General features: G+C 42.4%; 1 protein-coding gene across 1 annotated transcript in view; it reads left to right on the forward strand.

Annotated features, from left to right (window-relative positions):
* PRKCH (protein kinase C eta) overlaps positions 1-12,112 on the forward strand; it is a 205,664-nt gene that overhangs the window by 107,586 nt on the left and 85,966 nt on the right. The window contains exons 4-9 of the mRNA XM_006216558.4: positions 495-529; positions 3,876-3,964; positions 5,498-5,627; positions 7,865-7,992; positions 11,507-11,650; positions 11,834-12,007. Of these exons, the coding sequence (XP_006216620.1) occupies positions 495-529; positions 3,876-3,964; positions 5,498-5,627; positions 7,865-7,992; positions 11,507-11,650; positions 11,834-12,007 (700 nt within the window). The remainder of the gene's footprint in view (positions 1-494; positions 530-3,875; positions 3,965-5,497; positions 5,628-7,864; positions 7,993-11,506; positions 11,651-11,833; positions 12,008-12,112) is intronic.

Genomic DNA, 12,112 nt, shown 5'->3' on the forward strand with positions numbered 1-12,112 from the left:
ATGTGGGCACAGGGAGGAGGGAAGGTGTCCCAGGTCAGGCAGCTGCACTGGGCTCACCTGCTTATGTCTGTATGTGTATCTGCGTCTGTTTACGTCACCCTCTGCACATCTTTACATGTATTTGAGAGAGAATGCTGAATAAGATGGTGAGTGACACTTCAAGCGGAGGCTCCATCACACACGCAGATGAGGGTTTAATTTCATTGAGGACTTGGGGGGTTGCCACAGAGGCGAGCAGCATGAGAGGCGAGCAGCAATTCTCACCTGTGTGTATCATCTGGAGCATTCTAATTCATCAGACAATTTCCTCCTTGTCTTGTGGTAACAAACAAGTGCTCAAAAAGGAAAGCATCTTTTGCTGGTTCTCTGAAATTGTGTTGTTTATAAAGGACCAGAGGATGAAATTTGTTTTCCTTAAGTACTGCAATTATAGGAGCATTGTTGCTGAAACCAGTTGACTGATGGTTACTTTTTTTCTCTATTGTCTTGAACAGGGGAGTATTTGGGAAACAGGGTTATCAATGCCAAGGTAAGAAAACATTTTTAAAAACTATGTTCAGTCTTGTTCCTGTTTTAAAAAGTGATTATACCAAGAGGAAACAGGATACATTCCATTAATATTTTGATAAATAACTCTGTAGGTTAAACGAGACCCCCAGGGAATTACAACTCTTTAGTTTTGGTTAAATTTTGTCTATTTTTTTTTGTAGACAAAGTAGACGGAATGTTTTTATTCCTGAATCCAGGATACCTAATAAAGTTTAGTTGTTTAAAGTTTTATCTCTGCAATAACATGAACGTACTAAAAGGTAATGCCATTTTGTAAGCAGGGCCCTTGAGTCTTGAAGGTAAATTTTTGGTATTTTACAATCCCCTTGTCAGGAGGGGTGAGAAGAAGCACACTGCTGTTTTCTTTTTACCTCCATTGGAAATAGGAGCTATTATCCAAGTAGCTTTTTTGATTTTCTGATTTTTTTTTAAATGTGAGAATGTTCAAAGTTAAGCTGTTGATGATCTTGTAAGTTATTATCCATTCACATTATTTTGCCTTTCACAATTGTAAGATAAACTCAATTTATTAGAATTCTGGGGGAATTGAAACAAGATAAAAATGGGAGAAGTGAAAGAAGACTCTCTACTCTGGAGATTTAGCCAGGCTGGACTGGACTTGTCTTTTATTGGGCCTCCCTCATCTTTGGCTTGGGCATCATCTCATGGTTTCTACATATGGTACCTGTCTTCTTCATTTACACTCTACAGGTGATTGGTAAAATGACACTCCCTATCCTTGAGTGGGAGCCTGTGTATAAATGAAGAAATCCCACCTTCTCTTCTGAAGGAGGTGAAGTAAAACATTATTTTCCTCAGAAGAACAGAATAAGACATACTCTCGGATGTAATTTTGACTTTAATGTGTATGAGCAATTCTATCAAGTTCTCAAATTTAGAAAAAACAATATATACTTGATATGATAACAATTGATCTGACGCTACTAATTTCAGCCCCAGGTGAGAACATAGTTCACAGGTCAAAATCAATGTCACTTTTTGGCTTGGACCTCTCCAGTACAGGGATATGATCTGTCCATCTTATGGATAAAAAGATAACTTAAGAACCTCTTGATGGACGAGAATATTTTTGAGTTAAAAAAATACAGGATTTGTGATGTGTCTGTTGTTATTTTAATTTATTTCTTCTTCCATGGCCTGTAGTGCCAGAATATTTAAAGAGATGATTTTCAGTGGGCCACCTGCTATTAAAAGAGCAGGAAAGAACATTGGTCAGAAGACATGAGGACACTAACTTATTGACATCTTGCTAAGGGATGTAAAACCAAATGCCTAGTTGGAAAGATATACCAATCATGCTAACACTAATCAAAAGCAAACAGATAAAGCAGACTTCAGAACAAGGAAAATTCTAAGGGATAAGGAAGGGCATTATGTAGTGATAAAGGGATCAGTTCTCCAAAAAGATGTAACACTCTTTAATGCGCCTAACGACAGGGCATCAAAATACTTAAGACAAAAACTACAAGGAGATATACACAAATCCACTATTATAGTTGGAGACTTCAGTATGTCAGTAACTGACAGAGCTAACAAGCACACAATCAGTAAGAATATAGTTGACCTAAACAGCACTATCACAACTTCATCAAACTGACACTTACAGAATACTCCATCTAACAGCAGAAGAACACATGTTCTTCTCAAGCTCACTAGGAACAGAACATTTACCAATGTAGACTACATTCTGGGCCATAAAACAAACCTTAACAAATTTAAAAGAATGTAAATCATAAAAATTATATCCTCAGACCACAATGGAATTAAACTAGAAATCAATAACAGAAAGATACCTGGAACACTTTAAAATTTTTGGAGATTAAACAACAAATTCTAAACAGCACATGGGACAAAGAAGGCTCAAGAAAAAAAATCATTGAATCAAATGATAAACAATTTATCAAAGTTTGTGAGATGCAGTGGAAGCAGTGCTCAGGGGAAAATTTATAGCATTGAATGTGCATGTATTAGAAAAGAAGAAAGATCTAAGATCAATCATCTACGTCTCCATCTTAGAAAGGAGAGACATTTAAGGGTAAAGTCAGCAGCAGAAAAGAAATAACAAAATTAGAGTAGAAGTCAGTGAAATTGAAATTAGGGAAACAATAAAGAAAATCCACTAAATCAAAAGTTTGTTCGCTGAAAGGATCAATAAAACTGATATACCTGTAGCCAAGCTAACCATGAAAAAAAAAAAAGCCTCAGAATTTAAGATACTTCTATGTGGAGGATTCCCTCATAAAAAGACCAGTTCTCTGGGCACTTTCAGTTGGTTTCTCATGAGAATTCAATCTGATGAAAGCTAGATTTGTTTTAAATTGTAGTACTGTTTGCTGATATGTCATCTGTCTTGCTGTATTTAATCCTAAAAACTCCCATATGTCTTGAAAGATCTTTAAAGTGATGTATATTTTCATATTGCTTCATCGCACATGTTCATCCTTTAATGGAAACTGGACTCTGCACTATATCAGTTATCTAAATGCAAATGAAAAAAAAAGAGTTATTTAGTAAGTTCCAACTATTCAAACAATTGAATGAGTCATTCTGCAAATACTTACTGGATGCCTGCTTTGTTTAAGGCCTCACACTGGCTGGGAAACCTGAGGACACTAGAGGCTACATGTGGACAATTTTAAGTGAGGGGGGCAGGTTAAGGGTTGTAGGAGATCAGGGGAAGGAGAGAGAGTTTCAGTCTAGAAGGGAGCCAAGGGTAGTGTGTTTTCATGGAAGACACATTTTTTAAAGTTGTGTCTTGTTATAAACTTAAGACTTAATTAGGCGATAGGAAAGGAAGATCTCTTAGGAATTGAAAAGGACATGGACAGCATGTGGGGGAGGGTGAAGACTTGCTCCAGGAAGAGCAACTAGTCTAGTTTTAAATGGAACAAGGAGCCTCCATAAAAGAAAGGTGACAGGTGAGCCTGGGGAAGGCTCTGGAGAGCCTAAAACCCATCTGGGAAATTTCAACTCTATTTTGGCTAACAGTGAGACACCGTCGAATGCTTTAGATCACAGGGCTGAGGTGTCCAGCATCATGAACTGAGATAATTCCACTGGAGGTGGGGACAGGAGGGATTAAAGCCAGGAAAGATGAAATTAGTGCAGGACTTGAGCACGAATAGTTTGAACATGAGTTAAGATGATGCTAAGGAATATAGGAAGGACGGGAGCGCCAGCTGTCATCACGGGGGCCCCGCATCTAAATGCAGCCACGATGACATGGCACAGCCCTTGTCGACTACTGAATTGGCCTAGACTGTCAGCCTCCGATAAATGGATAATCGCTGGGTTTAATTTCCTAGTGTGCACCTGTGTCGTCCATAAGCGCTGCCATCATCTCATTGTTACAGCCTGCACTTGCCAAAACAATATTAACAAAGTGGATTCAAAGGTAAGAGGATAACAGTTTACTGATTAAGTGCCTGCACGAGCTCATGTGTGCACATTCTCCCTGCCTCTCTCACTCTCCCCACCTCTCCCCGTCTCCCCCTATCCTCCTTCCCCCGACTTTCTCCCGGTCTCTCTGCCTCTCTTTCTTTCTCTCCCTCCCTCCTTCCCTCTTTTTCTCCCTCGCTCCCTTTCCCACTTACCTTCCACACTCCTTGAAGCCAATCATGGTATCAGAATTGAAATATCTCTCCTTTTTATATTATGGCATTTGTATTTCTGTACTTGCGTAGCTTGACCTGCCTTTAAGATGACTCATTGGTTATTAGCAGAGTGAAAGCTCTAGGGATCAGTGCTACTAATTTGGAGAGAGATTTGGAATCATGAGAAGTTTCCTGTGTTTTGCATCAGATGACTGGGATTTGGGTGTAGAGTCCAGCCCCTGCTAGCTGGCTTCTTTTTCAGCCTTCATCTTAAAATGGGATCATACTCATCACATCGATTCTATCTTGCAGTATGTTGTTAACTGTAAACTGCGCTTCCCAAATAAAGGGACTGTTGGCCCTCTCTGGGCTCTTGAGGAATTTCAGGGAGAGTGTGTATCGGTTCATAAATGCTTGAACCTCACTCTTGGCACTTGCATTACATCCAGCTGGGGTGGGCATGCATTCTAAACTCTGTAGGCAGAAAGCAGGTGGAGTATTGCTGACAGTCAGCAGTGGATTTATAGGTGCACTGAAGAGGCTGACTCTGGAACTCAGTGGTTCTTTACAGCATCCACCCAGGTTTGCCACATAGTACACAGAGAGGCGTTTGTGCTTTCTTTTATGAGAAAGAGGCCAGAAAAGTTTCAAGAGGAGTAACACTGCCCCAGTCCTTGTTATGTGTGGCTCTGTTATTGCATCAAACCGTGTTGTAGCCTGTCGCGTATGTGCCTAGTCTAATTATTTGCTGGAAACAGTATATGAGAGTACCCCTGTCTGAGAAATGGTTGTATGTGAGATTAATACACCATCTTTGCAGGTAACAGGATGCAAAGACAAGCAAAGGCTGGAAGGGCTGAATAAGGTCACCACTTGAATGTCACTTTGGAATAAATTCCTTCCGTGGTTCCATGTCCTCTGGGTGCCATCTCCCCCCCCCCCCCATGACACAGCTTCTGGAAGAACTAGTGATGTAGTTTATAAGTAAAGACTTGTTTAATCCTGAAGTCTAAAGGTTCTAGGAAATAGACCTGAGTGTTAGGGCATTGGTGGGGAGAGAAATAGAGCTTGAATATAAAAGGTGAAATGAAAATTAAATTTCTCTCATTCTCCCCAGATGGCGAACCATATAATGCACACCACCCATTTCTGTCTAGAATTGTTTGTAAGAAAATGTGCTTAGTGTGCTTGGTAAGGCCTGAGTAATTAATTGTGGCTGAGCAGTAAAATAATATACCCAGCTCAGGTGTCATAGTAACACTCTGCTGTTACAGTTTTTACACAAGTTGCTGGTATGGAATTTCAGCTCTTGTCCTCCTGTTTCCTTCTTACAGGTTGCTGAGCAGAGGTTCGGAATCAACATCCCACACAAGTTCAGCGTCCACAACTACAAAGTGCCGACGTTCTGCGATCACTGTGGCTCCCTGCTCTGGGGGATAATGCGACAAGGACTTCAGTGTAAAAGTGAGATGCTGGGGTTCTGGGTACCCACTTCCTCATGAGAACACCATGCTGCGAGCTTTCAGAATTCTGCAGCTCAGAATCTGACCTAGGACGGATGGTTTTAGATACTGGGCAAATTAGCATCTTCATGGCTCTTTATTTCTATGTCCCTTGCCAGGCACATAGCGTACAGAGAGGGACGTGTGATGCACAGGTTTTCTAACTGTAAAATGTTAAGTCAGCTGCTAAATTGAGTGTTCCATCTAGTTAGCTGGCCTGCTGGCTGTCATCTGTTTAGTGCTGAGGACAGGCTAGTCATTGTGTATTTCAGTAGGTATTTGAAAGGGAGAAAAATGCGATCTGGTCAGAAATGGAGGATGATAGGTGGCGAGGTGGCCAGCAGAGGAGGCTGGGTTATGGGTAAGGACGGGCAGGAAGGTGGTCTGATGACCTCACCAGAAATAAGCAGGGATCGAGTTACAAAAGCATAACTAGAGTTGCCCTGCATCTTCTCAAAGATATTGATAAAGATCAGAGCGGGTGGGTGGAATGAAGGACACTTAAGCTTTGGCTGTGAGCTTGCACTGTAACCATGCCCAGTGGAGCCTGAATTTGACCTTTTACGTCAGCAGAGTGTCTGGGGATGAGAGCTGATCCCTGTCCTGTTAGGAGTTAGGCGACTGTTGACCTCGAGTCATCTTGCATTGAGTGCTGATGTAGCAATCTGGCTGTTGTGGGGTGCACTGTCTCCAGCCGAAATACATGCACATTTTAGCCTAAAGCCTTAGACGCATTGAGTCACCAGGGAAGGCAGAGTTTGTGTCAATAAAACTGGACTCCTTCCACTGACTTCCTAGACTTACCAAGCCTGCTTCTGTTAACAAAAGGTGGCCAGTCACTTGTCTTCGAGAAAGGCAAATTCTTATCTTTCTCCAGAGCACCATTCAATTATTTTTTTTCGTGGATACATGAAATAATTCTTTTTCAACCAAGCAGCAGCCGACTCACATATGGCTTTGGCTTGGTCACTGCTTGAACATTAGCCAGACAGCCTCACCCAGGTGTGGGCTTCCAGCATGAAAAGTCCCTTCCTGCTTCTGTATGGTTGTTGGGGACATGCAGAGCCATGGGTGGGGCTCATCTGCATTGCTCTTGTCCCTGCCTGTGCTGAGGGTGGTGTACCTACAGCGTTCTGGCTCCTGTAATTTTCGCTTGTATGGTCACATGGTGCTTTAAAAAGGCCACTGCAGGCTTGTGTGTCTCCCTACCAGCCTTCCTGAGAGAGGTGGATTTCCTATGAAGCTAATGAAACTTAAGCCTTGGAGCCCCTCCCTTGCAAGCCACCTTCCAAGCTCTCTACTTGATTGCATATTCTTTCTCTTAAAGAGAGCAACCCCAAATTGCATAACTTCAGGTCCCACAAAACCTGGATCTGTGCATGCTCCCAGAGAGGGGCTGACACACTCAAAACACGTCCCTGGCTGCTTCAGCTATGCCTCCAATCAGCAGGGCCCGAGTCAAGAAACCATATCAGAACTTTGTGCTGATTAACCCTCAGGTCCTTCATCGTCCTGCGGCAGCTTCCTGTGTACCAGGAGCTTAGCTCGCTTTGCTCTCCTCTCCCAACTGCCACTTACTGTGACCTTTAAGAAGTTGCTTTTCTTCACCCACAAAGCCACAGGCTGCAAGCGCTGAGAAACAGCCACACGGGATGCCGCATTCTGTGCAGTGAGGGCTGCCCAAAGACAGTGCTCAGAAACAAAGCTTCACTTAGAGGTTCTTCTCTCGGGAACACCATTTCCATCCCATTGCAACACCGATCTCCACATGGCTTTTCAATTGCTCCCTTTTATTGAGAGATGCAAGGAACAGTATAAAGGCAGCTGGCACGATTCCTTGTTATTTAATTGACTGAACTGTTGCTGTGATGAACGTTTTGATCTGTCTTGAATCATGCTGTGAAATCGGTGATGACTGTTAAAATATGATTTAGGAGAATGTCTTTCATCAAGTCTTGGTAAGAAAGAGGTGTTTGAAATTTATTATTCATCAGCATGCCAGGCTTCCTGCTCTGAAACAGCAATCAAGAAAATGGCAGGGATGGATGTAGGTGTAAGTTTAACTTGATGAGAAGACAGCATTGTCCGGCCTGTAGCGTTCCCCTGCCACAGTCTTTTGGGTTACCAGAGTTCTCTTTCACAGCATGTGTTGACGAGACTTTTTTCTGAATGTGAATTCCCTTCTCCTCTTCTCTCCAGTTTGTAAAATGAATGTACACATTCGGTGTCAGGCGAACGTGGCCCCCAACTGCGGGGTAAACGCGGTAGAACTGGCCAAGACTCTGGCGGGAATGGGCCTCCAACCTGGAAATATTTCTCCAAACTCGGTGAGACCTCACTTTTTTCATGTCCTGTAACTTAGAAGTTGTTCAGATGTGTTGAGCCCTGGTATGGCATGTGGCGTAATCAAAGTTCCTCATCTCACTGGGTAACGTTTATAGAGTACTTTACAAGTTTGACTTCCTTATAAAGACTTTTCCAAAGTAAATTAATACATGATATATGATTTCTGTTGTCCTTTATACAGTAATTCCCCAGTCTACTTGAACACAAAGAATAACTTCACATTTTAAGTTTATCAGAAGGTTGGGACCATTTTAAAGAAGTTAAATATGGAGGATTTGACTTTGTTCCGTAAATGTTAAATCAATAACAGTAACCTTTGAATTCCTTTATGATTGGGTTAGACAATGACTTCTTAGATAGAACACCAAAAAAAAAAAAAGAGAAAAAGAGAAAAGGAAAAAAGGTAAATTGGGGGAAAAAGTTCTTAATCTCAGCAAATATAATAAACAGATTTATTGCATTTTTAAAGAACATTTTGTTCCACAAATAAGATTCTGTATACAATTGCATGACAAGAAATAATGAGCGTACAGATCTACCAAGAAGCAGAAGAAGGATTTTTTTTAAATCAGCTTCCTGTCATTGTGGTCTGCTGAAAAGCCTGGAATCCAGGGGCCTGGGCTGTGCTCTTGGTGGGGGTGCCTGGCTGTGCAGTTGACCAGTAAACTCTGGGGCTCTGCTTCCTCCTCTCTGCAAGGGATTGAACTTGGAGATCTGTGGGGTTCTCCACAGCCCTCCAATGGTTGTGCAGTTTTTGTTTTGTGCAATCCAATGGTTGTGCAGTTTTTGTTTATGGATTGTAGATTTATCTCAAGTTCCGTAACGGACAGGAGTTCCTTCCTCTGAGCTCTCAGGAGTGGGTGGGGCGTGTCATTTGCTGTGGGCATGTTTTGTCTTGCCACTTCCCTGAGTGACCTCCCCCTGCTGTCCACTTGAGCCTCAGCCACACCCCAGGGCCTCGTCCTATCGCTGCCTTGCTGGCCAGGGGCTGCCGAGAGCTGGGAAAGAGCCATGGCTACGGCTGTGGTTTCTGGAAGGTGTAGCTTGATTTCTGGTTCAGTAAAGTTCTGGACTTAACTGTCAGATACCTCTGGGTACTTAGGAAGGGACGTGCAGTCACTGTCAGGCTCTTGGTTATCCAAAAAAATGTCATCCCTAAACACCCCACTTTCTTTTTGCTGAGAGACCCCTGCCTGGTAGATGGGGCCTTGGATTGTCATTGTGTTCCTTGATTTTAGGAAGGCATTGGCGAAGTCCTTCAAGTCTGCGTGTCTTTCTTGTGAACAGGCAGACAGGGTGCTACATCATGAGGAGGGTTTCTAACGCATGAGACAGCTGTGCCTGAGGGCCGTGGGTTAAGGATTTCAGCCTGAAATACCATGTGAACAAGCTGGCCATGCGGCGCAGTCTCTAGCAATGGCTGGTGCCACTTGTCATGTGAGCCAAGTATCTTTAATGTGCTAATATTTAATAATGAGAAAACCCAAATTACCTGTTACTTGACAGTACAGCATTCAAAAGAGACACCTTTAGTCTATCAAGAGAGAAGAATGGGTTAAAAAAAAAAAAAGATTGAGAAACACTGGCTTAGATTTTTCTGGCCAGTGCCAGCCCAACCAAGGGAAGTATTTAAGTGGAGGAAGTGAAATTCAAGCTGGTAAAATTTTTCTGCCTTTGAAAAATTTATGATCAGAGATCTAGAGGAGAAACTGTGAAAACAGTTGGATTTTAAAGATGACCCATTTTGTATCTTCAATCACTTATTTACTGGATTAAGTAAAATCCTTGCAGTTATAGGCTATTGCCCAGCTGTTTATTGCAAACATTGCTTAGAAGTTGATCCAGATAAGGTTTTTTTTTGTTTGTTGTTTTTGTTTTTGTTTTTTTTTTGTTGTTGTTGTTGTTTTTAGCTAAATAGGTCAAATGCTCCCAGATATTAGACTTTCAGTCTGCTGTCTGGTGGAAGCTTGTCTTATAAATATCCTGAGGTGGACGTCTGCACATCACCTTGCCTTTAGGTAGCGCCCCTACCAGGATGGGTCTTATACCAGGGGAATGGGCTGGAGCATGCGCAGAGAAAGCCACACCTACTTGTAGTTCCGTGTGGTGCAACTAGAGCTCTCCCTGTGTTGATGGTTAACCTTCCTAGAGGGCAAGTTGACCATGAATCAGAATTCTTCAAAATTAACACAGTGGCACAAAGAATTCCCTTTACAGAAAGTTATCTTAAGGAAATAGATGATGATCATGATCATAATTGGGATTGGGGACACAGCTTAGGTTTATTTATTTTAATACAGTATTATATGTTACAGGTGTACAATATAGTGGGTCTCAATTCTTAGAGATCATGCCCCATTTATAGTTACTATAAACTATTGGCCACATTCCCCATATTGTACCATATATCCTGGTGGTTTATTTTATACCTCATAGTTTGTATACCTCTTATTCCCCATGCCAAGCACTGATCTAAGTACCTGAGGTGCAGTTGCTCACTTATTCCTCATAACAACCCATATGTCAGGTGCTATAACATCCCCTTTGTTAGAAAACTGAGGCACAGAGAGGTAGGTAACTTGCCCAAGGCCACAGGGTTAGGCTGCAGAGCTGTGATTTGAACCCAGGCAGCCTGCTTGAGAGCCTAGACTCCTAATCATCCTGATTTGAAGATTTCCATGTAGGTATGGTCACTGCAGTTTTACTGATAGTAGCGAAAAGTGGAAGACAACCTATATTTCCAATAGCAGGAGAATTCATAAATCAATTGCAATATTCCAAAATATGGACTATCAGACAGCCTTTAAAACTCATGTTCTTGAAGGACATTTAAAGACACAGAAAATACACATGAAAAAATGTTAAATAAAAATTGGTGCTATGAAGCAATACTTTTATTATATTTTTAAAAACCAAATATAAAGATAGATGTGTGTATATATATGTTTTTATTTTTTGAGAGGGATGGTGAGGTTATAGGTATTGTCAGTTTTATTCTTCATCTCTTCATTGTTCCAATTTTTACATTAATTTTTATTTTTCTTCTGTAACTTAAAATATTGTGTATGAAATGATGCTTCGTTCATTCACATCCTTGTACCCAGTGGTCCTTAATTCTCTGAGCAGACCTGAAAACCGCTCTTTACAGAACATGGACACCAGGTGGCGCTCTTTGAAACTTTCTGTTTCTGTAGAAAGTCATTGCAAAAACCTGAGGGACCAGACTGAGACGTTTGTGGTTCTCTGCACTCCCGTTTGAGCACAAACTGAAATTCAGTGGCCGAGATACATTTTGAAGCAGTTCTTACCCAGATACAGAAAGCACAGCTCAGGAGCTGGTACTGAGGCAGTTTTGAACGGCAGAACCTGATCACATGTCAGGCTCTTTCCCCATGTGTTGTATTGAGGGTTGAAGCTGCATGTAAGGTCTTCTTCATCCATCCGTGCTTCATGCTTCGCTGTGATTTCTGACTCGAGGCATTCTTTTCTTTGCAGAATCTTGTTTCTAGATCGACCCTAAGACGACAGGGAAAGGAGAGCACCAAAGAAGGAAATGGCATCGGGGTTAACTCTTCCAGTCGACTCGGGATCGACGACTTTGAGTTCATCCGAGTGTTGGGGAAGGGCAGCTTCGGGAAGGTGAGTCCTGGCTTCAGCTGTTTGCGTTCAAGGATGCATGCTCCCTGTTTGTGGCTGGCAGGGGCACGTGTGTATCCACACGCCCATTTCCCTCTGGCCGTTGCCCTTCGGCCCTGTGCGAGCCCCCACTCTGAGAACTGCGAGAGTTCTCGTGCTCATGCTCCTCCTCCTGCCTTGCCACAGGTGATGCTTGCAAGAGTAAAAGAAACTGGAGACCTGTATGCTGTGAAGGTGCTCAAGAAGGACGTGATCCTGCAGGACGATGACGTGGAGTGCACAATGACAGAGAAGCGGATCCTGTCCTTGGCCCGCAATCACCCCTTCCTCACTCAGTTGTTCTGCTGCTTTCAGACCCCCGTAAGTGTGACCCCCATGCACCGCCTCAATGGTCCCCCTTCTTCAGAAGCTGAGCCAACAGAATGTTGACAATTTCACAGAGTATCAGAAACTTTGGGAGCATGG

This window comes from Vicugna pacos, chromosome 6, assembly GCF_048564905.1.
Source record: "Vicugna pacos chromosome 6, VicPac4, whole genome shotgun sequence".
Classification (NCBI taxonomy): Eukaryota; Metazoa; Chordata; class Mammalia; order Artiodactyla; family Camelidae; genus Vicugna; species Vicugna pacos.